The following is a 23,479-nucleotide window of genomic DNA, read 5'->3' on the forward strand; positions in this document are numbered from 1 at the left end:
TTACAGGATGAGGGAGACTGTCGGTTTGACCAATCAGAGAAGAGCTTTAGTTTATATAATATTTCCTTCTGAGCTTACAGGAGAAGTGGCATGCCTGTGTGAGCAACATTATATAAGTACATATAAGTGAACATATATGTGTGAGTGTATATATGTGTGTGGGTGTGTGTGCATGCATTAAAATGAATATGTATATGTGTATGTATATGTCATGCAAATTAGTCACCTTCACCACAGGGGCAGCCATCTAAATTTATACCATTCATTCAGGAATACACACACACGCACACATATGCATGCCCACACACACGTTTGTACTTCTATCTTAGTGAGGACACTCATTGACATACTGAGTTCCCCAGCCCCTAACCCTAACCTTAACCATCCAAACTAAATGCCTAACCCTTACCCCTAACCTAAACCTAATTATAACCCTAACCCTAAAACCAAGTCTTAACCCTCAAACATCCCTTTGAAGAAGTGAAGACCAAAATGTCTTCACTCGGTAGGGTCGATGCTTAAAATGGTCCTCACAAAGGTATAAGTACAGGAACACACACACACACACACACACACACACACACAGATACACACACACACAGATAGATAGATAGATAGATAGATAGATAGATAGATAGATAGATAGATAGATAGATAGATAGATAGATAGATAGATAGATAGATAGATAGATAGATAGATAGATAGATAGTAGAGTTGTATCTGTATTAGACAAACACGTGTATTGTGTAACAAAGTTGGACAAGTCTACCATCAACAACCATGAACACAAAAAGTGTTACTATCATCCCCTGTCTCGGCTACACCCTGTTAAATCACACTCTATGTTCAGTCAGGATGAATTTGAAATGAATTAATCGAGGCCCAGACTTCTTAAATTGCCCATGAGTAGGCGTGCACATGTCATCTCTCTTTGAAGCAGTCATGAGGGAGCTACACTTTCCTAACTCGAGGTCTGGAAGAAAGACAAACACCCAGTAAACAAACAAAGCGCAGTCTGTTTAATCCCAACAGGGACTCTCTGGGTGATGCTCCTTCAACTAGTTGTTAGTACAGCTTCGGCATCCAGGTTCATTAATGACGTCACTGGAGAAGCCGCTTACGTAACATCCACCGCAGCTTTGTTGTGACAGCCTCCAGCTAACAAACACAAAGACGCAGATGAACAGTTCAACAGTACCCCTTTCCTCTCCCTCCACTTCCACGCGAGTAGGGGAACCTGGTAAAGCCCTCAGGTAACATCACCCCTTAATAGAACCAGTGTTTGGATAACATGCTGTGGGAGTCCTAAGGGTTAATATAAAGAGCTCATAATAACATAGCATCCAGACCTATATTTAGACTTTTATGTAGCATATATGTTGAAGTGTGGGAAACGGTAAGAGGAGAAACTCCACAGAAGTTAAAACTTGATATGTGTCGATGAACTATTTATATCTTAGTATAACACACAGCTTTGTAAAGGGGATGTGTTGAGTTTCCAGTTACAGTTTGCTCGCCTGGGAAAATGGACTGAGTGCAGCTGAGCACTGTGCATTTAATTATGGGATGAGTCTCACGAGAACCTTTTCATTATTTAATAGATGCAGGCTGCTCCAACCCTGTCTGTCTGTGCAGTGTGAAGGAGACGACCACAGTTATATCAGGAGAGTAGAGGCAGCTCCCTGTCTGCCTGTATGTCAGTGATCACTGTGGCAGTGATAGAAGGGGTTTGTCCGATTAGAGACTCACATGTTTAGGAGAAATTCAGGATGGAGGAAAGCTCATGAGTGAACTGATGATGATGTGACCTGTTCTTGAGAGTAAAAGGAGTTGTAGGCTACTTGTTTGATTTTAGCACCAGTTCATGGTGAACTGTCTAGTAACTCCATCCTGATTTTGAATGGTTCCTAAACTGAACTGAACTCCAACTGGTTTTTCTCAGAAGAGTGAGAGCTGCACAAGGCAAACAGTCACTCAAAATCAAAGCCATCCCCCACTTCAATGACTTCAATCCCATTGGACACATGGGAGTTCTGCGAATCGAGAAAATAATAATAATAATAATAATACATTTATTTATACTTTCATACATAAAATGCAGCTCAAAGGGCTATACAATAAAATCTATTAAATCAAAGACATGGAATAAGAAATCAATAAGAACATGTTAGCAATAAAACAAAGACTAAAAATAAAAATGTAAGAATAAAAATAAAACAGATGAAATTAATTAAAGCAAGATTGTAGAAATAGGTCTTGAGTTGTTTCTTAAAACTATCAACAGAAGAAGCTTGTCTGTTGTGTAGTGGGAGTTTGTTCCAAACCTTTGGTGCATAGCAAGAGAAAGCTGCTTCCCCAAACTTTTTAAAGTTTGTTTTGTGGATATTGAGCAAACCCGCAGTAGAAGACCTGAGGGAACGGTTTGGAACATATTCTGATAAACAGTCAGAGATGTAGGAGGGTGCTGTACCATCAAGAGACTTAAAAACATTATTACAACATAACATATTTTTTAAATCAATCCTCAGTGATACTGGAAGACGCTAAAACCGGAGTAATGTGATCTCTTTTCCTATTTCTCGTTAAAAGTTGTAATTGATACATTGATTTTATCGGTAATCCTGAATATAGTGCATTTCAGTAGTCCAGACGAGAAAGTGTAAAAGCATGAGTCACCTTTGAAGACACAATGAGGTGAAACACTTTTTACTTTTCAAAAAGTTAAATTGGAAACATTCCGTTAAAGTTGAGCAACACACAGTTAACAATCCCATCCATTCAAAGGGTCTGTTTTTTCAATGGAGCTGGTGATTTTCCACAGTCTGTGGAAAATGTTCCTAAAAAATAATTTGGTGTACAGTGACATCTTGAGGCCTTCACAGGATAATACTACTTTACCGAACATGAAACAGGAATGTAGTTCCCTAGAGGGACCATAAACTGCCCAAATGATTAGTTTCATAGTCAGTGAAAATGTGTCACAACAGTATAATAAAGCAGACAGAAACATGAAAGTGACAGTTCAAGCCACATACACTGTCATTTGTTTTAATTGGCTGACGTACGCATGTGACCTCATAACGGTTAACTCAAATATCAATATAAGACCGAGACCACTCAATGAAATTGGAAGCTGCACATGTTTTGTTATATTATGAAAAAACATTCTGCATGCTTCCAACCTCGTTATTTTAAAGGGGAAATTCCACATCCATAAAGCCAAGTTCTCAATGTCTCTGCCCATCTTTTCAACACATAAACTGCACTAATATACCCATATGCCTATAGAGAAATGTTTAGGTTAATATATACGGTATATTTATTATTATTGTATAGTCCCTTTATTATATATTATGGTTTATTTTGACAATTTATTAATATTATACTTATCATCATTCAGTTATACTATTTTCTTTACGTTATGTTTTCTTTCTTGCGATGTTTAAATTAAAAGATCATAGCAAATGTTGTAGCCTGCTGTCTTTTGAGATAAAAGCTGTAAATTAGTTTTTTTTTTAATAACCATTTGTGAATGCCAGCTCAACTGTGTTGATTTTCTCAAACGTGTGAACATGAGCGTGTTCGTTATGGACTAAAGAAGGCTATTCAGTTGCATAAACAGATGGTTTTATAAGACTATAAATTATCTAAGCACCAAGTTTTGAGTTCAACAGTATCTAACTTAATAAAGTCAGAGGAAATATCTTCAGACACTCTGACACTGTCTGAGTATCTCACTCTACCAGCTGGACACAAGCGGGTGGTAAACTGAGCCAGTGGAGGGTAAGCTGAGCGGCCCGCCGTGAAGAAATCACTGCTGCTGCTGACTTGCACGATAGATGCTGACCCTCAGAAACGGCTGCTGCCAAACTCCGCCCATTAACACCGCTGCACATCCTCCCACACAGTTACACTAGACCCTGGCATTAGTATATCTCTGGCATCTCCTGGACTCCGCTTGCTTGTGAGGAGACTGCAGGGTAAGAAGCTCTATAAAAATGTTTTCAGAAATTCAAGTTGAAAAACAATTTATGAAGTTGATTCAGTGTGTTCTATTGATATGGAAATATAAGCAATCCTTTTGGAGACTAGGAGTCAAGGTGTCAAGTGAATGCAAGGTTGTGTGTAGGATGTAATGCTTTGCAAGGTCTGTGTGGTACTATTGATAAAATGATTTTATGTGAGTAAATCCTTATAATATTTAGCCTACTTGAATTATACGCTAGTAAGATTCATGTATTCTAATTTTTAGGTCATATTAAAGGAAGAATTGTGTCAGGAAATCACTGTACAGCTGGAAACACATGCAGATGATTTCATGCCCCACTTTAAAAGTGTCCATGGCTGAAAACGCGTCTGCCAGGATGGCTGTTGAAAAGGGGGGAAAAAGGACATATCAAAAAAGACACTGTGGCATAAATTTTCACCCAGATGGACAGATTGTCAATAACACTCATAACATGAAGAGTGACCCTTCACTTGGAGGTACAAGTGTGAACTCAGAGAGCACTGACACTGGGATCCTGTATCTGAACCCTCAGACACCAAACTGGTCACTTGCTGAGAAGTTTGCGGAGCTTTCTCCAGGAGACAAAACTGGAATCTGTGATGACCAAGACCACAGCACTGAAGCATTGTCGCAGTGCACTAAATATCTCGACATAAATAAAATAAATGGGCTTGGTGACGTGCATTTGGATGCTACGCAAAACAATTGCTCGAAATACGTCAGGAGCAACCAAGTGCAAAAACGGAGAGCCTCCAAGCTTAAAGAGCTGAATGTTGAGGAGTATTCTCCGGGTGGAGGAGGGAATAAGACCAAAAAGAGGAATGTGAATAGTCCTTCTCTTAAGAAATTACTTAAAAAGCATGACAATGACAAGATCCCTCGACTTTTGGTAGCTATGAAAAAACGTGGCGAAGTCGACGCAGAGCACCGTCCCTTCAAGTGTTCACACTGCCACTGGGCCTTCAAGAAGCTATGCAACCTGCAGAGCCACTTACAAACACACACTGGCCTCAAGCCACATGTGTGTGATATATGTGGCAAGGCCTATTCCCATCAGGGCACGCTGCAGCAGCACAAGCGGCTGCACACGGGTGAAAGACCATATCACTGCCCCTTCTGTGTCAAGACCTACATTTGGTCCTCAGATTACCGCAAGCATATCCGAACACACACCGGTGAGAAGCCCTACGTCTGTGACACTTGTGGCAAGGATTTTATTCGCTCGTCTGACCTGCGCAAGCATGAGCGGAACATGCACACCAACAACAAGCCCTTCCAGTGTACGCACTGTGACAAGACCTTCAATAAACCCCTCTCTCTGAACCGTCATGAGCGCAAGCACCTGGGCGAAAGGCCTTTCTCCTGCCCTGACTGCGGGAAGGCCTTTGCCCTGCCCAGCCGCATGGCCGAGCACCGCAAGACCCACGCAGGAGTTCGTCCGTTTGTGTGCTCCGTTTGCTCCAAGTGCTTCACAAAGTCCTCCAATCTGACCGAGCACGAGGCCATCCACAGTGGCGCGCGGCCCTATAAGTGCACAGAGTGCGGTGTTGCGTTTGCCATGGCCTCCCGCCTCGTCCGTCACCAGTACGTGCACAATAAAGAGAAACCCCTCAGCTGCACGGGCTGCAGCAAGAACTTCTGCCACCTTGAGACACTGAAGCTTCACCAGGAGCAAACGTGTGCTGGGAGAATCTATGTCTGTGTGGACTGTGACAAATCTTTCCAGTGTGCTGCAAAGCTCGCACAGCATATGCTGAGCCACAGGGACAAGAGTGTGTGAGCCTGTGTGAGAAAGGTACTGTTCACATCCTTCACCACGCTGGTACTAATAACTTAATTTACAACTATAACATTTTATTGATTTCAAATATTCAGTTCCAGACACATTACATGTCATGGGACCCCGGTATATTTATGTTGAGGTATTTATTTATAATCATTGTGCTGTAATGACTTTTAAATCTCAATACTCATGTACCCTCTTTCCCCACGGTGCTGGGTTACCATGAGTATGGTACAGGATAAAAATTAACACTGCCTCGACACTGGAGATGACAGCTGTGTGATGTTAAATTGCTTACAAGAGCATTAGATGGTTTTTGAAGTGACAATATTCTCTCAGGTGACAGTTGGTCAGGAACATCCAGTTAGAATGCATGCAGAGGAATCCAATAGTTGTTGTAAACAAAGTATTGTTGTATATAGTATAGAAAGCACCAAGTGTCTGATGTTGTCATCTTTGTCATGCTGTAGATTTTAGTTTGTTTTGGTTTTCTATTCAAGTAATTTCTCTCATTTTTGCTTGGTTTGTTCCATAAGACGTAGCAATTTAACGATTTTATGTGCTGTATCAAAATGTGAGTGTAACAATTTACCCCGAAATTGAGTAGAAAATTACCCTAAAATCTGTTTCTAAAGGCACATACACTGGACAAAAATACAATAACATCTGGCTTTTGTCTTCAATGGGTAAAATTGTCCACTGCAGGTCAAATCACACTGCAGTGGTCAGTCTGAGCTTTAATCTGTAAGGACGTCAACATGCCACAAACACTGTAAACCTGTCACCTGCCCACCACGATGCAAGACTGCATAAGAAACATATAAAGATGGACGACATGACCATAGCATCTCAATCGCCCCCTGCTGACTGGGTTATAAACCCCACCTCCTTCATGTTAGTGGATGGGACATGGACCAAACTGTAAAGTCAAAATACAGGTCTAAGAATATTTTTCTCGAAGAAGGTTTGGTCAAGTGCTACTTTTTCTGGGAAGTTTGGTTTTAATTTGTAATTTAATGCAATAAAAACTGGGTGAAACGTCATGATTGACAGCTGCGACTGACTCACGGTCTACTCCCATTTCACCAGTCTGCTTGGCAGCTAGCAGCTCACTTTCAGATAAATCTGCAGATTTTTGTGAATAAAACTGCTTTTTCTGTTATGACATTATTTTCTATGGTTTTGTAAGTACACTAATATTCATGATACGAGGGCTCTGGAATGCAAATCACAAAACACTACAACATATAAGAAAACACAACGAAAATTCATAAATCACAAAACAAATGGAAAAAACACAATGACAGTCCTATAAAAAGGGTAGTGCTTTCTAAAAGGCTTGTTGCTGATTGGAGGGACACTGTCCACGTGTTTTGTGATTTGTTGTTGTGTTTTCTTATTTGCGACTGTGCTTTCTTTTTCTGCATGTTGTAGTTTGTTGTAGGCAAATTGTGGTAATTTGCCCTGTGAGTTTTGTAATTGCTTGTTGTGTTTTGTGATTTGTCGTTATGATTTGCACTTCAGGGCCATCTTATACAAACCGAAAGATTGTACAAAATTTTGGAATAAGTCTCGACAAGTAATTCTTTTCTATATCTCTTTAACTCTTTGGGGAGATGTTTGGGATGCCACTTGACGCAGTTTTTCAAAAAGCTTTCTATTCTGAATGTGTTTATCCTCTGACATGCAACTGGCAGGCAGGAAGTGGTCGCTCAAACCCCAGAGGCCTGTGTGCTGGACACTCAGCCAGTGTGTCCCACTCCGATTTGGCTACTGCAAGCTAATCGTAAAAGGAGACGGCCTCTGCCATGTTGTCACCTGCTCTACATTAAGTAAAAGGCCCCACCTGGAATCCCAGCTATTTCTTTGCAAGCCGCATTTATTCAACATGTGACTTTTAATAAGCTGTTCCCAGAGTGGTGTGTCAACGAAAACAAAAAGACAGAACTACACAGATATACTTATATATATATATATATATATATATATATATATATAACTGAGACCGTTCATGTGCTGTTGCAGATATACAAAAAGCATTCAGGTATAATACATAAGGCACAAAGTCATATGACGTAGGTAAAAAAAACAACAACATCTCAATTACATCAAAACATGTTTACAAGGTGACAGGGTATTCAAAAAATGTTATAAAATTATATATTACTGCTGTATGGGTTATATATACATTTTAAAGAGCCTCCACTAAATTTGTCCCCACGCACATTAATGTAACAGGGCTGTTAAGGCCTCTTCTCAAATGAAGGTACGGCATTTATCATTAGACTAGCAGAGATCTTTACCTTGGTCCCCCCTCCCCCCTCAACCATGTGGTATCATCCAACTTGGCAGCATGCCAACATGCTCTTACAATCTTTAGAGATATGTCTTATATATTATTAAAACTAAAACTATATTGCTCACATTGTGCAATGATTTACTACCACAATCAGACTACAAACTCCTCTTCTGTCCAGCCAATAACTGATCATAGCATTACATTACATTTATTCTGTTTATGCTTTCATGTGTTTTTTCATGCACTGGTTAATTGTGTTTAATATTTGATCATAAAAAAAGATAAGATGGAATAAGAATGATGGACTTTTGAGCATAACTTTAATTTAGCTCATGGGTATTCTATTCAAGCATTTACGGTTTTATGGATAATCATTTCAGAGAGATGTGAGCTGTGAGAGTCTGATGACACTGATACTCAGTGGGCAGTTACACACATACCACCACATTAAAGCTTCCCTCAGTGCTGCCTTGTGCATACAAAGTTACTAAGGTTAATTAAGGTATCCCTTTCACCAAGCATGTCCTGCAATCATTGGTAATTTACCCACTGTCAGCTTTTGGGAAGCCCGCTTCAGCTGCTTCAGTCGCTGTAATATGAGTTGCTGTGCCAGTACATTAAGAGTATTTCTGTATCTAATATGCAACATGATGGTGAGCAAGCTGTGGGGCTTTGAAAGGACATCCTTAAAAAGAAATGTGGGCAGTAGTGGAATTGACTTTGTTGCTGTTCTTCTGAACTCAGGTAATTCTCTTATGAGACTTATAGGCACTGATGAGGTGTGAGAGCCTCCCTCTGCAGTCACTGCACCTGCAAAAACATAAAGATTAAAGGTATTTAATGTATAAATAAAAATAAAAACCTTCATTAAAGCTGATTTCAGACATGCACTGAGCTCTGAATAATCTCTGGACATTCTGCGAGAACACAAATGTCCAAGTGAGTGGCTCCGGACGGGAGTTCTTCCTGCCAGCCCCCTCGTAAAAACTCATAGAATGTCTGAATGAGTCGACATGAGTGAGAATACAGCATGAGATCCTGCTGCGTTATAAACACGAGCGAGTGGGCGTATTGATAACCTTTTTAATCTGCAACAGAGAGCCTTTGGTGATAAGGGCGGATGCCGGTGTCCCTCACCTGAATGCTCCAGAGATTTCTGTGTTATTCATGTGTAACAGACAAACTCCAGAAAGTCTGGATCCAAATCAGCGGACACTCTGCAGAGTTCATGTCTGAAGACGCCTTATGATACATATGTGTTTATCCAAATGAAGCTTAATTTACCTGAGATGTAGAATAGTGGTCTTCACATGGTTCCTACCGCAGCTGCTGACCTGTTGTGTCAAACTTATTTATAAAAAAATCAAATCAAATTAAAAAAATTTAATGAAGGTAAAATGTAGTGGCAGCCAAACCTCTAGATTTCTTTCAATTTAAATCCTAAAAATATGCACTGAACATGCTGGTCAGCAAATGTGTTAATGGCAGCGACAGAGGAGGGACACAGCTTCAGGTCAGTGACCTCAGAAATCCCACATCAGAGAAGAATGTGGAGCTTGGCATTATTTATTTATGGCATGCATAGTTGATTTTTTTTTTTAAAGGTGATAATTGACAAAGAATGGGTTCACATATCTCACCTGCTTTCCTTGAGAAGGGATTGATCGCAGCAGAAGAGGGCTGGGATGGAAACGTGTTAAGAGAGACCATCGCAGCAGGTGGAGGACGACAGATGCCAGTGGTGGGTGGTAGATCCTAAAGATATGTTTAAAAAAAACATTTCTTACATCACTGAATTTAAAGCTTGATTGGAACTGAAAGGTATAATGTACATCTCCTTGAATCTCACCATCTGAGCTGTGCTCCTCTGCTCTGAACTCTCCCTTTGGACATCTTTGGGTTTGGATTTGAACCAGCCACTGAACCACCCCACCTTGGCGCCCTGCATATAAAACAAAGAGGATATGCCTGATGTCAGGTGACTCTAATGTGGTTTAACAGTTTGTGGTTTGTGTCAGTATACCAGGGGATCCACCCACCTGTTCCGGGGGCTGGTTCGTCTGCTCAGAGGGCTTGAAACGTTCTGGGGGGCTCTGCTGGTCATATCCCTGGTGACTGATGTCAGCCTCCAGCATCTGAAAGGGCAAATACAGGTATTCAGGTAACTTTCTGGAAGCATTTCACAATGTTCTACACAAACAGAGCATTGGTGTTATTAGTGAAAATAAAGATTTTAGCAACATAAATAAATCCAGAGAATTATGTGACATCCTTTGTTTTTGTAAATGACAACATTACTCACCATGTCTGTTCCAGAGAAAGACCAGGCCCCTGTAGGAGCAGTGATATAAATATATCACACAGGCTGACTCCCTGTAACAGTAAATCTCTTCATAGAGAAAGGAATGAATGGATTCTAGATGCTCACCCCCTCCTGCTGAAGGCACATCACTCGGTGCACAATGTGTCGAGGCACTTCTGACTTCAGCACTATCTGTGTTATGATCACTGAAGTCTTGACTCTGGGCCACTTTGGACAGTGGGGGAGCATAAACCACAGTGACTGGAAGCGGAGGACTGGCTCCTGGCCTAGACGGAGCAACAGAGAGGATGGTGACATAACAGGGACTTTTTGGACAGAATCACATGATCAGTAACAGTTCTGCTGAATGTTTTTGTACCAGTGCTGAGCTCCTGTGATGTTTGATGATAACATTTCCTCAGTGTTTGCTTCAGTTTGATTCAGGAGGCTTTCTTGATCCTCATTGCCTCTGTAGTAAAGGAGTTCAGGCTCAGGACTCAGGATGTCACGGCTTAGGTCGTCCAATTCTGAGAAAAAAAAGACAAAAACATAAGTATACTTCATTAGCAGATGAACAAGAAGGACTACACTGTTAACTTATGGAAAAAAAGGCCACACAGAAGATCATTCAAGGTAATGGGGGGGACTTGGAATTACCTGAGTACACTTTGCTATCCTCATGGGCCAAAGCACATACCTCAGGTTCTGGCTGGTATGTTTCAGTGCAGTCGTAACTCCCGGTCTGAGCAAAATAACAGGTAGTTTTAGTGTCCGAGCAAGTGAAGATGAACTTACCCACAGTGGTGCAAGTTAGCTACCAACATCAGCATGCTCGCATACCAACAATAGCAGCGATGCAAGTCGCTGCTATTGTTGGTATGCGAGCATGCTGATGTTGAACTTGGTGGGAATGGCATTTGATTTAGAGGTATTTGATCATAACCCAAACCAGTGGACATGAAAAATAAACTCAATGATGGCACTGGATAAAAAGTAAAAGAATCACTAAATTGACTCACAAATCACCATGTGGGGGCCGGGAATGTCTGTGCCAAATTTAATGGAATTTCCTCCAATATTTGTTGAGACGTGCCAAGCAAAACCATAAATATCTGCGTCTTAGAGGCGCACAGAAAAGTGGGTCATGTAAGTCTCTGAGTCTGTGAGTTCATGAAAGTAGTGTTATTTAATACAGATAGGAAAACCTGGACACCTGTGCAGACTGTGCTCTTTACACAGCATCCATGTACAGTGGATTTGAAAGCATGAGCAGACATCTCAGATTTTCTGAATGAATGGGATGACACACTTTGCCTCATGCAACTGAACATTTCTTTTTCCAACACTTGCAGAAACTTCACCATGAACACCTGCATTCATTCAAAAGCTTAAGGATATCAGGGCATAGACACCAATCTATGCCCTGAATGGGTACCGAATGATACTGTTTCAATTGAAGCACTGATGTGGGGAAATAAAGCAGCTTTGCCAGATACTATAAAATCATCCCTCACATCTGAAATAAAACGTATATTTCTCATTTCTTTTTTAATTGATACACATATACTCTGAACTCCAGAGATCTCCAGAGGGGTGTATGTGTCCGCAGAAGTCGATGTGGGTGAGTGGGGGGTGGGGTGGTGGGGTTGAGGACGTTTAGATTTATTTATTTATTATTATTTATTTACGTGACAGACTCAAAAAAGAAAAAAGAAAAAGAAAAGAAATATCTGTGCATCAAAAAGCGGAGCGACACACGTGGAAGACACCAACGAAGATGTCAAGATAGATTGTGATGATAAGAGCTGACACCTCGATGTGATGTAAACAAAATCACGTGATCGCCGCAGCAGAATCAAAACATGACATTCTGCATCCGCCTGCTGCACCCCCCCCCCCCCCCCCTCTCACCTGAATCCTGTGGGGGCCAGCGAACCTCCCACTGTGCTGCTCATGTGTAAAAGGAAAACTGAGGAGAAAGTCCAGCCTCAATTCTCCAGAGAGTCCTCTGCAGGACATGTCTGAAAACCGCATATGTGAAATGAAAGGAAGAGAGACAGCAAATCACCTGTAAGCTGTGGTGCCTAGCACGCAGCTGTCTCAGCCAATCAGGTTCCTGCCCGGCTGCACTAACACCTCCCTCACTGAACTGACCCTCAGTGTGTCTCAGTCTGTCTGCCAGCTGCAGGAGAAAGCATACATCCATGTGTTGGGTTGAGAGATAGACATGGAATCATATGTGTTCAAATGTGTAAAACACAGTGAGTATATACAGTATACCTTAACAACCTCTCCAGTCAGCACAAAGAGAGGCTCCCTCTGTGGGAGGATTGCTTGGCCAACCACCTCACAGTAATGGAAGGCCTGAGAGGCAAGTCCACAATCCAGCAGTCGACTGGCATAGAGGAACTTATACACCTGACCACCACACAGTCACATTCAGCATCACATACACTTTAAAATCAAATGCATTGACCAGTAAATTGTTTATAGAAGGCAGTAACGTGAGATCTGATGTGAGAGGGTGGAGGTTACCTGAAAGGACGGTATTGAAAAACTTTTTTCTCCAAGTGTCTGGCAATATTCGTACAACTCGGTGCACTGGATGGCAGAGTTTGTGGCAAAGTATTCGAAAGGTTGCCTGAGGAAAGAGGAGAGGAAAGGAGAGGAGATGAGAAGAGAAGAGAGGAGAAGGGAGGGGAGGATTTAGTGGCTGCTCTCAATCCTATATCAACATTACACGTTTGACTACCGGACACTGACAACTGATATAGCATCAAAGAACAAGAGCAGCTCACCTGTGGCTGCTGCCCAGAAGCACCAGTCTCTCTGCCTTCTGTGTGAACGCCCCAAAGGGAACGCCGGCTGTCAGGTAGCACACGTGGGCGGCGTGCAGGAGGCGTCTGGAAGCTGTACGCCGAAGAGATTCACAAGACAATCATCTCTTGTGTCTGGACGAGAAACAGCATTACCAACGTGTCAGTCAGTGCGACTCTATACCCAGTGTGTCTCCCGTGGTGATGATGGCCTTCCGCTGGACAGCAGGATCTCCCGTCTCATTGGAGAGCATGACGGCCAGATGCGGCCTCCAGTCTCCTAGTTTTTCATTTCCACAGCACTGGGCACAGAGACTCAATATCAAAACTGTTATCGGCTGACAAGGTACGTAACAGTTGAATACATTGACTTAAAATTAGATGATGGGCTTGTGTGAGTGTTTAAATGATGTTTTACCGTGGCAACAGCAGGGATTCTCCCAGACAGCAGCTGGAAGAGAGTCTGGAGGGGATCACTGGCCGTTAGCTGGCCTGTAAACCTGCCAACAGAGCAGCCAAGGCTTTATTACACACTGGCAGCAGAGCCACTGCTCTAAAGCGACACATCACATTTAAAGGCCATCCCTACTGCCAGTCTGTACAGAAGTAATGCACCATCCTTACAGCTCAAATTCTGCCCCTCATGTCAATCACAAATCAAATGACGGCCAAACCTCCCCCACACATTCCTCTACTGACACCCATACACATGCTGCCCTGGGACATGCTGCTGATACTAAAATAGTCTGGGTTACTTGAAAAACAGATCATATAAACTGCAATTTACTGAATTCTCCCTGTTAAAGACAGAGCCCTCAATCAGCACAAGCCTTTGAAAATAAAGGATTGCTCTGACTGTGGTGAGCAGATATTAAAAGGCTTTAATTCCTACTAAATATGTCTAGCCAGGTGATTTACGGTCTGAAGGAAAGTGTTAATGGTCTCTGTTATGTGCTGTCACGCGAGTACTTACTGCAGATTATAAATAACTCTGACGGCAACATAAACTCCTAAAAACAAGGTGCAAGTGGATTCACAAATGGATTACCACTGATAAATCAATAATAAATCACATCCTTAAGTACACTCATTTCATTATTCAAAGCAGCTCCTTAACACTGATTGACAAACAATTATCTTATGCAAAGATTTTCTACTTTAGCTTTCTTTGAGAATGAAACAAATATGAGGTGGGGTCAAAGTGTTGCACACATTTGATCTCTTCTTGTTTCCATTACTGTAATTACCGTCCTCAAAGTCTAAATCAGGGACTTTATTTTTGGCCACAGCGCTGTGGGAAAGCCATGAGACTTGTTGCACAGAGTAGATGTCTTGACATGTCACAAGTATATCAATATGTGAGATTGCATATCAATCTGTTGATTGCATAAATATTAACAGTAGGTGCAATTATATCCAAAAAAAATGTATTCAAATCTTCAATATATTTTGTAAAAATCATTTTAAATTTCCACTAATGAACAAAACTAAGAGTAGAGAGCCATGCTAGCAGCTCTGTGAGTCTGCTGCTCTGAGCTAAATGCTAACAGCAGCATGATATGCCGGCAGTGACCGTACTAACATGCTGATACTAAGCAGGTTTACCAAGTGCACTATTTTAGTTTAGAATGATAACATGCGCTAGATAGCACTGTATGTGCAGTTAAGGCTGATGGGAATGTCATCATATCATCAAAGTCATCACAAAAGAGCTGTGAAGTGATTAAACCTATGGCAGGAGAATTCCACGGTAAACCATCCGAGATGAGATTCTCCGAGATGAGTATTTAAATTCAAACCTGCTGGGAACAATCCGATGTCTGTTTAGAATCCAGTAGATTTAGAGAACATTCGCCGGATAAATAAACACGATCACCTGCCGGTGGCACTAAAGGAAAAGTCATGATCACTAGGAGACAGTAAAATCATCCTCTCAGGACCATGAACGTCTGCACAGAATCTTATGACAATCTATCCAATAGTTTTTTCAGTCTGGATCAAAAGTCTGTCGCAGAGTGACACTGACATCCTCACAGCCAAATGCACTTTGAAACTGAAGAATTCTCCAAATACAGCTTCGACTGTTACACTGTCCACATTTGCTTGTAGCTGTAGCACAAGTTTGAAGTAGACATAAGAAAGCTAAGTAATCTAAAAGGGGGCATTTCTTCACAAATTACCGCCTGCGTGTAGAGCTGTGTGCTGATTTATTGCAGCTGTCATGTCTCAGAAGACTTCTCTCACCTGTTCAGCACGCTGGTGTAGGACCTGCTGTCCATTTTGCTGGCCAGAAAAAGTGCATGCCCCCACAGGCCGCTGCTCATAGCTGACTCCAAGGCCTCCTGGGAACCACATGGGTAAGAGTGAGGGGACAAACACTCAGATCTCAGCTCAGTGTGACGTGCATGTACGGCACACAGTGATCATTTATATTAGCGTGTGCTGTATCAGTGATGGCCTTTCAAATGTCGACCTGTGGTTTTAGCTTTCAGATCAATTTGATAGCTGTCACCACTCGTTCCTCATTTTTATAGCCTTAGTAGAGGTATTTTAATTGGATGACAGTGAGTAACAGCTGGATAAATGTTATTATATGGTCATAAGAATTAATACACGTATTTACATCCTGTATTAGAATTGAAGCAGTTCATGTTCTGCCATAAGGAGGAACAATGAGATGATTAGGCATAGTGTCAGAAACCTTCTTTCTTCCAGCCAGCAGCAGCTCAGTGTAGCTGTACAGGGCCTTCTCCGAGGTCTCAGAGCTGAAGCTGCAGGTTCCCGTGAGCAGGTCATCTCCTGTTTGAGGTGGCGCTTCTGCGGCCGCGCCCTCACTGAAGTCAATGAGCGTGGGGGATTCTGGCTCCCAGCTTCCATCTGAACGTGAGCCCTGCATCAGCAGCTCTGCAATATCTGATCCCACTATTTGCTGAAACGTCAAAAAAACATTTAGTCGGTTATTTCACAAAGAAATAAAACATGATATTTCCCTAAGGTTATAGTTAAAGAGGTTAGTTTGTTACAAATCATGATGCTCTTACTCCATTCTGTCTGCAGAGCAGTATCAGCAGATTCCACAGGAGGGCAGCAGAGCTCTTGTCCTGCAGCTTTTCGTCGCTAATGCAGGCTCCTGCCTCCTGCTGGGCAAACTCCATAGCATCTACTTTGTGCAGATCTTCCCTGTAGAAACATGACAAACTATCAAATTCATACAATTTTGAATTTAAAATATGAACTTTTTAAGGCTTACGAGTCTATTTCAGGTTTGTCATTCAGCAGAATATGGTAGAGAAGATGGCATCAATTGTTTTGTTAGGATTATTTAGTGGTGAGCATTTTCAGAATTACACCTCAAATGACAAAAGGGATTACCTAGTTAAGGGACCAGGGAAGTTTCTCATCTCCTGCTGTTCCTGTGTCTCACTCAGAATAACCTGTGAACACATACAGAAAACATATCTACCTTTAGTATTATTGAAGAAAACAGTACTTATGTGTGTATGAAAAAAATTAATTCTAATAATGTTCCGACTGCAGACTCATGTTGAACATACTTCCAGGCTGTGGATTTCCAGCTGACTGACGTTCTTCTGTGTGGAGAAGCCTGGAGTGACTCGAATCAGCTGCCCTGCAGGTCCGAAGCTGACCACAGCGTGAGGGACCGAGTACTTCAGAGGAGCTGACGTCTGATGTACGGGTCCATGGTCTGAGGAGAGATATGATACATGACAGGACATGTGTCATGATAAATAAATGAACCTGAGAGAAAAGACCTTCAACTGCACACTCACCTGCATCAGAGGGGTGAACAGTCGGTGGCACAGAGTCGCTGTGTTCACTTCCATCAATGTATTGACTCAGTTCATAGCTGCTGGAAGACAACCCTGAGGTTTTAGAACTTTCTAATGTCCCCAGGTGATAAGAGGAAACTTCTTCATTCTCCCTGGAAGGAGGTTCTTCATAGTTATTGATGTGATGCTGGGAGTTGTCTCTCAAGTGGTCATACCTGAAGGAAATATACAGTATGTTCAATGTTCATGTATCTACATGTTAATTATTGTGCTTTCTATTACTGCAAAAAGGCACAGAGATTCCGATGGGCCACATGACCTCTTGGGTCCCTGGGACCCCTGAGCCAAACTTCTGTATGAAGTGAGTATTAACATTCCCTTTCAGGAAGTCAATCAAACAACTATAAAGAGCCTCAATGTGACCACAAAGAAAAAGAAGATGACAAGAATGAGACACAAGCAACTACAAAGACATGCAAAACAACGAAGACGAAGAAAAACAGACACAAATTAACCACAAGACACAAATTGACCACACGATACAAAATTACTTCTGAGGTCTCGTTCAGACCAGGTATTAAGATGATCCGATCACAAGTGGACAGCTCCAAGTAGAAGTGTGGACACACCAAAGATCCACTGAGGACGGACATTGGGAGGTGGTCTGTGATGCATGTGACCACATAGTTTTAACAGTGCGTTCTGGGCCAGATATGAAGGATCACCTATTCAGCTGATGTCTCTGACTGTTTGACATAGAATCAAAAGTATTTATCGTCTTGTCAGTTATTATTTGTGGTCAACACCACAATATCAATATCATTACTTCATTGATTATCTATTCTTTTACTATTTCAAAGAGGTCAATTCTTATTTCGTTGAGGAATTGTGCTCAGTGCGTTGATTCACTGAGTGTCTAGTTGCCCCGCTCCTTGAATTACACCATCACTCATTTTCGAACTGGCGAAAAAGAACATCACATTTGTTCTTTGCAAAGAGCAACGATGTCCATGTTTACCTGCACATTGAGGCACACGTGGAGACTCATTCTAATGCCAGTCGTGACCTGACGTACTTAGAGCTGTCACCCAAAATGCATGTTCATGCCAGTTGTGAACAGGGTCAGAAACAAAGAAATGTTTACAAAGAGACACAAAAAACAACCACAGGGACATAAAAGTGACCAAAGAAGGGGAGCAACCAAAAAGACATCTCTCTGAATCAGTGGGTGGGGGACATTTAACATGTCAGCACCCAGGGGCCCATTTTCTTATAACCCTTTCATGGCTGCAGCAAGCAGCAACAAGCAGAAGACTTCGGTCATCATCATGAGCAGCAGAAGCATCGACAGTCTGATCAGACACAAAGACTCCTCACGGGAAGCTGAAGGTACGCACTTCTGGCCATTTATATCTTTCTTCAGGTTTAATTCAACCGGACACGTTTCCACCTTTTCTCTATTGCACGAACCCTCCAGACTTTACTCTGTCAGACTCAGTCCGAGCTCATTCCACCAGATCCAGCTGGTACACATCAGTGTGACTAATAACTGGCACCAAGAAAAACACAACCTTCATTCAAACCGAATGACACAGGCTTCCTGTTCCTGATTCCCATTTACTTCCTGTGCTTAAGTGTCCAACATTTGTAGTAGAGAATTTGTAACTCTGCTAACAACCTGGTACAAAGAAAGCTATTACTGTTACACTGTCATCATTACTAATATTACTATTAATAATAAGAGGGCTCCAAATCTCTGGAACGATCTGCCTGAGGAAATCAGGTCAGCTGATCTCTTTTAAATCCCTTGTTAAAACATACTTTTATCAGAGACCGTTTCATGAATTTACCTGAAGTTTGATTCAAATTTATTGAATTTATTTTTTTTAATTCATTTAAAATCTTTTTTGGGGTCTTTTACAGTTCTTTTAAATTAATATTGTCTTTCAATATTTGTGATTCCTTCATTTTTGCTGTGCTCATAATTGTATGACCTGTCACTTTTATTTAGCTGCCCTTGGAAGTACTTTGTAACTTAGATTTTGAAAAGTGCTCTATAAATAAAGTTATCATTATTATTATTATTATTATTATTGACAAACCATTAATGAAACTTTATAGTACTGGTAAATAGCCAAAATAGATTTTGGATTGAGATTTTTCGAGTTGTTCATAAACAGCCGAAACCGGAAAAATCTTTAAATGACAATTAATTTATGAAATTATTTAATAAATGACTTGAACAACAAGTTGTATTAGTTTTCTGCAGATTGATTAATTGATTAATCGACTAATCGTATCAGCTCATCTCTCAGTTCATGGGCTCAATATATAGAAGTAACACTGCTCCTCACCTGTTCTCCTCTAAGTAGGAGCTCCCTGAGTGTTCCTGCTTGTAGTTTCTGTCATGATAACCGTCTGCTCTCCGTGACTCTTGGGGAGTCCGCTGGGCGGCATCTTAAAGAGAAGAGGAACAAACCAGCACAGTCCTATTTTATTTGTTTTTACCAAGACGTGTGTTACCAAGGGTGTTTTACATTGCAAATTAAAGTTTTGCTTTCCCGCAGGTTCTGTTTTGTGTGACTGTACCTTGTCGACCATGCTGTCCTCTGTAGTAGTCCTGATCGTAATAACCGTAGCTGTCTCTGTAGTCCCACTGGCTGTGTGGTGGATAGTCGTACCCGTGTCTGGCAATAAAGGGCCTCTAGTTACATCAATGCATTTGTTCCCGTTAATCCTTCCATCATGAAGAAAGTGATCAAATACAGATCGAAAGAATTTCAAATGTATAGATTAAATGGAAGTTAGCAGTTAGTATCAATGGCAGGAAGGACAACATGAACTCAACCTGAACGGTTATGTACTTGATATCTAAGCTTTAGCAACCACGCAGTTTCCAAATCAGCTCATCAAACTGTTAAGTGCTAAACCTTGGGGTTTGTATTACACTGAGTTATGGTCACTTTGGCACAGTATGTATAAAAAGAGAAATCAGTGTGAGATCAATCGTGTTAAGACCATTAATAAATCTGTATAGAAAGTGCATGCGTACACACCTGGACTGGGGTCTTTGGTGGTCTGCTCGCCCTTGGCCGTGGGGATACTGCTGGTAGTTGTAGGGATACTGCTCAGGTCTGGCAGGAGGACTGGCGTAGTGAGGCCTGTAGCGGGCATCAGGCTGAGCCCAGGGTCTGTCCCTCTCTCTGGGGTCTGGAGGTGGACAGCTATGGTCCCACTCCTGCTGGGGGTACCTGCTGTAGTCCTCTCTGTCTTTAGTCCTGTGGGAGTACTGATGGCCGGGGTCAGGCCAGGGGTGACCTCTGTGATCCATGATGGGTTTACTCCTGCTGCTGGAACACCTGAGGAGTGAGCAGATGTTATTCCAAAATAAAATCTACACAAAATGAATTTCCATTTGTTTGTTTGGGTACTTACAGCTCAGACGCAGTCAAAGTTCAGCTGCAACTGCCACATCATTTCACTGGGAGCTCACCATGAGCTGATAACAAGTCAGCTTGATAAGAAGAGGATAAAGTTCACCGAAGACTGTGATCCATAAGCAGGCGTTGTTACTGCAGAGACACCAGCTCAAATCAGACTGTAAATTATACAAGTAACAGAAAATAAAGTGATGAAAAATCTGCACCATTAAGAGCCTGAATGTGTGCACAGTGCTTCTCCATGTCCGTTATGTTTGCAGTGTGTATCCAGCCTGTGTGTGACCTCTCTTTCTCTTTCTCTTTCTCTCTCTCTCTCTCTCTCTGTCTCTCTCTCTCTCTCTCTCTCGCTCTCTCTCTCTCTCTCTCTCTCTCTCTCTCTCTCTCTCTCTCACTCTCACTCTCCTCTCTGAAAGTAAACACAGGCGCCCGCCCTGAGGAGTTTGACAGCTGCAGTCCGACATCAGCAGGAAAAGATGGAATCAGTCCTCAGGCTAAATATAATAAATAAGTACACACATTACTCGCTGCTTTCTTGAATACGTGGAAATCCGTCTCCTCGGATCGTGAAAGATGAGAAGAAAAAAAACAGAAACACATCGAGCGTTGCCACGTTGCCGGTGGGAGGATAGGGAGGGGGACTGTGGTTCAGAGTGGGCTGGTCTGCGGTCAGTGTTGGTGAAGTTACAGGGAGCAACGCCTCATGGAAACTGATCCAGAGTCGGTGGTGACAACTCAAGCGCTTCATGCAGTGAATAACTGCAATGCCCTGAATCTCCACTGGTGGCGCTCACTACTGTCTGTAGGTTCACCAAACTGCGGCGCCCCCTGTCTGCAAACTTTTGCCCATTTCAGTTATTTTATTAATTTTCTATTGACTTAACATTATTATCCACTTTATTTTTGCCTCCATATTATTTATCATTTACAATGTCCACATTCTCATTAAGTTGCATTCGCATGTCCCTAAGTACAACATCTTTCATCATATCCTGTTAACATCTGCTGTTTGCTGACAACACTTAATTATAACTCCATCATTTCTATATTGTTTTGTTAATAATGGTCATCAAAATGTTGCTATTTTTAAAAATTGCATTTTCTTCAGTTTCATGATAATAATATAATATAATATCACATCATACATCATACATCATACATCATACATCATACATCACATTGTATTATATCATATCATGTGTTTTTATAAGATATTAATATTATACACGCAAATTATATGTATAATAAAACGTTTATTAAAGAAATATAAGATTTGTGTTATAGAAGTGGTAACTGAACCTTTTACTGCATTGCAATATTTATGTTTTAGATCTATATGCCGAAATAAGTATTTTGGCTGAGTCAGAGATTTTAACTCTTTTTATAAAAGTAAATGTGTATTTATTTTGTATCACAGTTTAGAAGACAAGAATAAAGAGGTATATAAAAATGAAAAGTTTGCTATAAATCTTCTTCACTTTTGAGACTTCACCTTGACATAAGACCTCCTCGTTGTCTTTTCACTTTAAACAGGCTAGTACTTTTTAAATATCATTTTCCTGCAACTATAGGTGCAATATAATGAATAATATGATGTAAAATGGGAGTGAAGAAATCAATGGCTTGAAAAAATGAGCTCCACTCTTTCAGATCCATTGGCATATCACAGCGGGGAAACTTGCTGTGTTGCAGCAGCAAAAAGGACAGTCAAAAGAAGAACCCCAGTACAAGAAATAATAAGTAAACATGCAATATAATCACAAGAAAATATAAATTGAATTGTAATAATTTATACAGTGTGGGCAGAATACAGTGTAACACAGGAGCCATTGAATTGCACAGATAGAAATGAGTACAGTTAAATGACTTAAAACCTGAGTGAGTTTATAGTCCCAGAATCTGTGAGTGTGTGTCTTACAGTCTAACAGCTGCAGGAAGGAACGACTTAAACAATCTAACCTTCCTCCGACATACACATATGGACAAAAGCACATTCCACCTACAGGAGCTTTTATGACATCGTAGAAACCTCAAATAGAGCCACATGTGGCTCGCAATCTCCGTTCTAGTTCATCCCAAAAGTGTTCGATGTGGTTGAGGTCAGGGCTCTGTGAGGGACAGTCAAGTTCTTCCACACCAAACTCACCCAACCATGTCTTTATGCATTAGGATTTTCCTTCACTGGAACTAAGGGGCCCAGTCCAACCAATGGCAATGGGACTGAATGAAACACTTCAATTCGGTGATTAAAGGGATAGTGCACCACTTTTCCGATGGAGGGGTGGGTGAAGTGTTTGAGTTCACAAATTCTCCCCATTTACACCATATGACAACATCAGCGAGAAGTGCAGCTATTGCGAGTTCTCGCAAGTATCGCTGATGTCGTCACGTGACATTTAGGCTAAAAACACGATGTAAATGATGCCGTTTCAAGTTGAAATTGAATGTCAGGGGCTTACGGACCCTTGGATGACACCACAGGAGCAGTATGGAGGCATGTTGTTTGTTTTTCTGTTGTTTTTTTTACGTTTGAAGAAGTGGTTGCCATTTACTTTAATGTTATTGGATTCGGCTGCAACACTCTTTACCCCTGAAACTCCAAAAGTGTTCTGTGGACTCAAACTCTTCCCCCACCCCTCCATCGAAATAGTGGTGAGTAGATAACGAGTGAATTTTCATTTCTGGTTGAACTATCCCTTTTAAGCCAATACTTCTGTCCACATAGTGTGCAAGCAATCATCTGGTAGATGCTTTTGGTTTGTGATTCAGCAAAGAACTCCACATTTTACAACAAATATCTTTCAACACCGTTCCAACGCTGTTGTTTTGCTGTCACTGCATCACGCGCGACATTTGCACAGTGGACGAGTTCAAAAGGAAAGCCCACACGTTGCAGTATATGATTGACTGGAGATTTACAAATAGCTGTAGTGGCGAGGTCACCGCCGCGGGGTGTCGCTGCAGGCACAAAGACACGGTGGGTGTATCTATATATATCTATCTGAGGTATGTCCACGTGACCAACGGGACCGGTTTATGCA

The 23,479-nt window shown here is 41.5% G+C and overlaps 2 protein-coding genes across 5 annotated transcripts; one reads left to right on the top strand and one right to left on the bottom strand.

Annotated features, from left to right (window-relative positions):
• The first annotated feature begins 3,879 nt into the window (after positions 1 to 3,879).
• Positions 3,880 to 10,221, top strand: znf648 (zinc finger protein 648). 3 transcript variants are annotated; one of them, XM_034583451.1, is made up of 3 exons: positions 3,880 to 3,981; positions 4,254 to 5,805; positions 10,111 to 10,221. In XM_034583451.1, exon 2 carries the CDS (start codon positions 4,306 to 4,308, stop codon positions 5,788 to 5,790), a length of 1,485 nt encoding a protein of 494 aa, XP_034439342.1. In that variant the 5' UTR covers positions 3,880 to 3,981; positions 4,254 to 4,305; the 3' UTR covers positions 5,791 to 5,805; positions 10,111 to 10,221. The 3 variants fall into 3 exon arrangements, with proteins under 3 accessions (XP_034439342.1, XP_034439340.1, XP_034439341.1); XM_034583449.1 differs by lacking the exon at positions 10,111 to 10,221 and having other exon boundaries at positions 3,881 to 3,981; positions 4,254 to 6,373; XM_034583450.1 differs by lacking the exons at positions 3,880 to 3,981; positions 10,111 to 10,221 and adding an exon at positions 4,002 to 4,148 and having other exon boundaries at positions 4,254 to 6,373.
• Positions 7,916 to 20,977, bottom strand: sec16b (SEC16 homolog B, endoplasmic reticulum export factor). 2 transcript variants are annotated; one of them, XM_034583448.1, is made up of 26 exons: positions 20,963 to 20,977; positions 20,437 to 20,599; positions 20,058 to 20,360; positions 19,591 to 19,688; positions 19,356 to 19,458; positions 17,002 to 17,216; positions 16,765 to 16,916; positions 16,583 to 16,644; positions 16,252 to 16,390; positions 15,912 to 16,139; positions 15,455 to 15,552; positions 13,629 to 13,710; positions 13,395 to 13,512; positions 13,193 to 13,304; positions 12,930 to 13,035; positions 12,675 to 12,812; positions 12,463 to 12,576; positions 11,052 to 11,136; positions 10,774 to 10,921; positions 10,521 to 10,681; positions 10,395 to 10,423; positions 10,132 to 10,227; positions 9,942 to 10,034; positions 9,733 to 9,847; positions 9,377 to 9,439; positions 7,916 to 8,902 (listed from the first exon to the last, which is right to left on the bottom strand). In XM_034583448.1, exons 3-25 carry the CDS (start codon positions 20,330 to 20,332, stop codon positions 9,435 to 9,437), a joined length of 2,772 nt encoding a protein of 923 aa, XP_034439339.1. In that variant the 5' UTR covers positions 20,333 to 20,360; positions 20,437 to 20,599; positions 20,963 to 20,977; the 3' UTR covers positions 7,916 to 8,902; positions 9,377 to 9,434. The 2 variants fall into 2 exon arrangements, with proteins under 2 accessions (XP_034439339.1, XP_034439338.1); XM_034583447.1 differs by lacking the exon at positions 20,963 to 20,977 and having other exon boundaries at positions 20,437 to 20,932.
• Between the last annotated feature and the right edge of the window lie 2,502 nt (positions 20,978 to 23,479).

The sequence above is a fragment of the Hippoglossus hippoglossus genome, chromosome 4 (genome assembly GCF_009819705.1).
Source record: "Hippoglossus hippoglossus isolate fHipHip1 chromosome 4, fHipHip1.pri, whole genome shotgun sequence".
NCBI lineage: Eukaryota > Metazoa > Chordata > Actinopteri > Pleuronectiformes > Pleuronectidae > Hippoglossus > Hippoglossus hippoglossus.

Excerpts from the sequence above, each read along its gene's own strand:
- znf648 (XM_034583451.1), top strand. The coding sequence starts at position 4,306 with ATGCAGATGATTTCATGCCCCACTTTAAAAGTGTCCATGGCTGAAAAC.
- sec16b (XM_034583448.1), bottom strand. The coding sequence starts at position 20,332 with ATGGATCACAGAGGTCACCCCTGGCCTGACCCCGGCCATCAGTACTCC. Across the intron at positions 16,917-17,001 it reads TGTTCACCCCTCTGATGCAG|ACCATGGACCCGTACATCAG; the intron begins GTGAGTGTGCAG and ends ATCTCTCCTCAG. Across the intron at positions 12,813-12,929 it reads TTTCAATACCGTCCTTTCAG|GTGTATAAGTTCCTCTATGC; the intron begins GTAACCTCCACC and ends TGTGGTGGTCAG.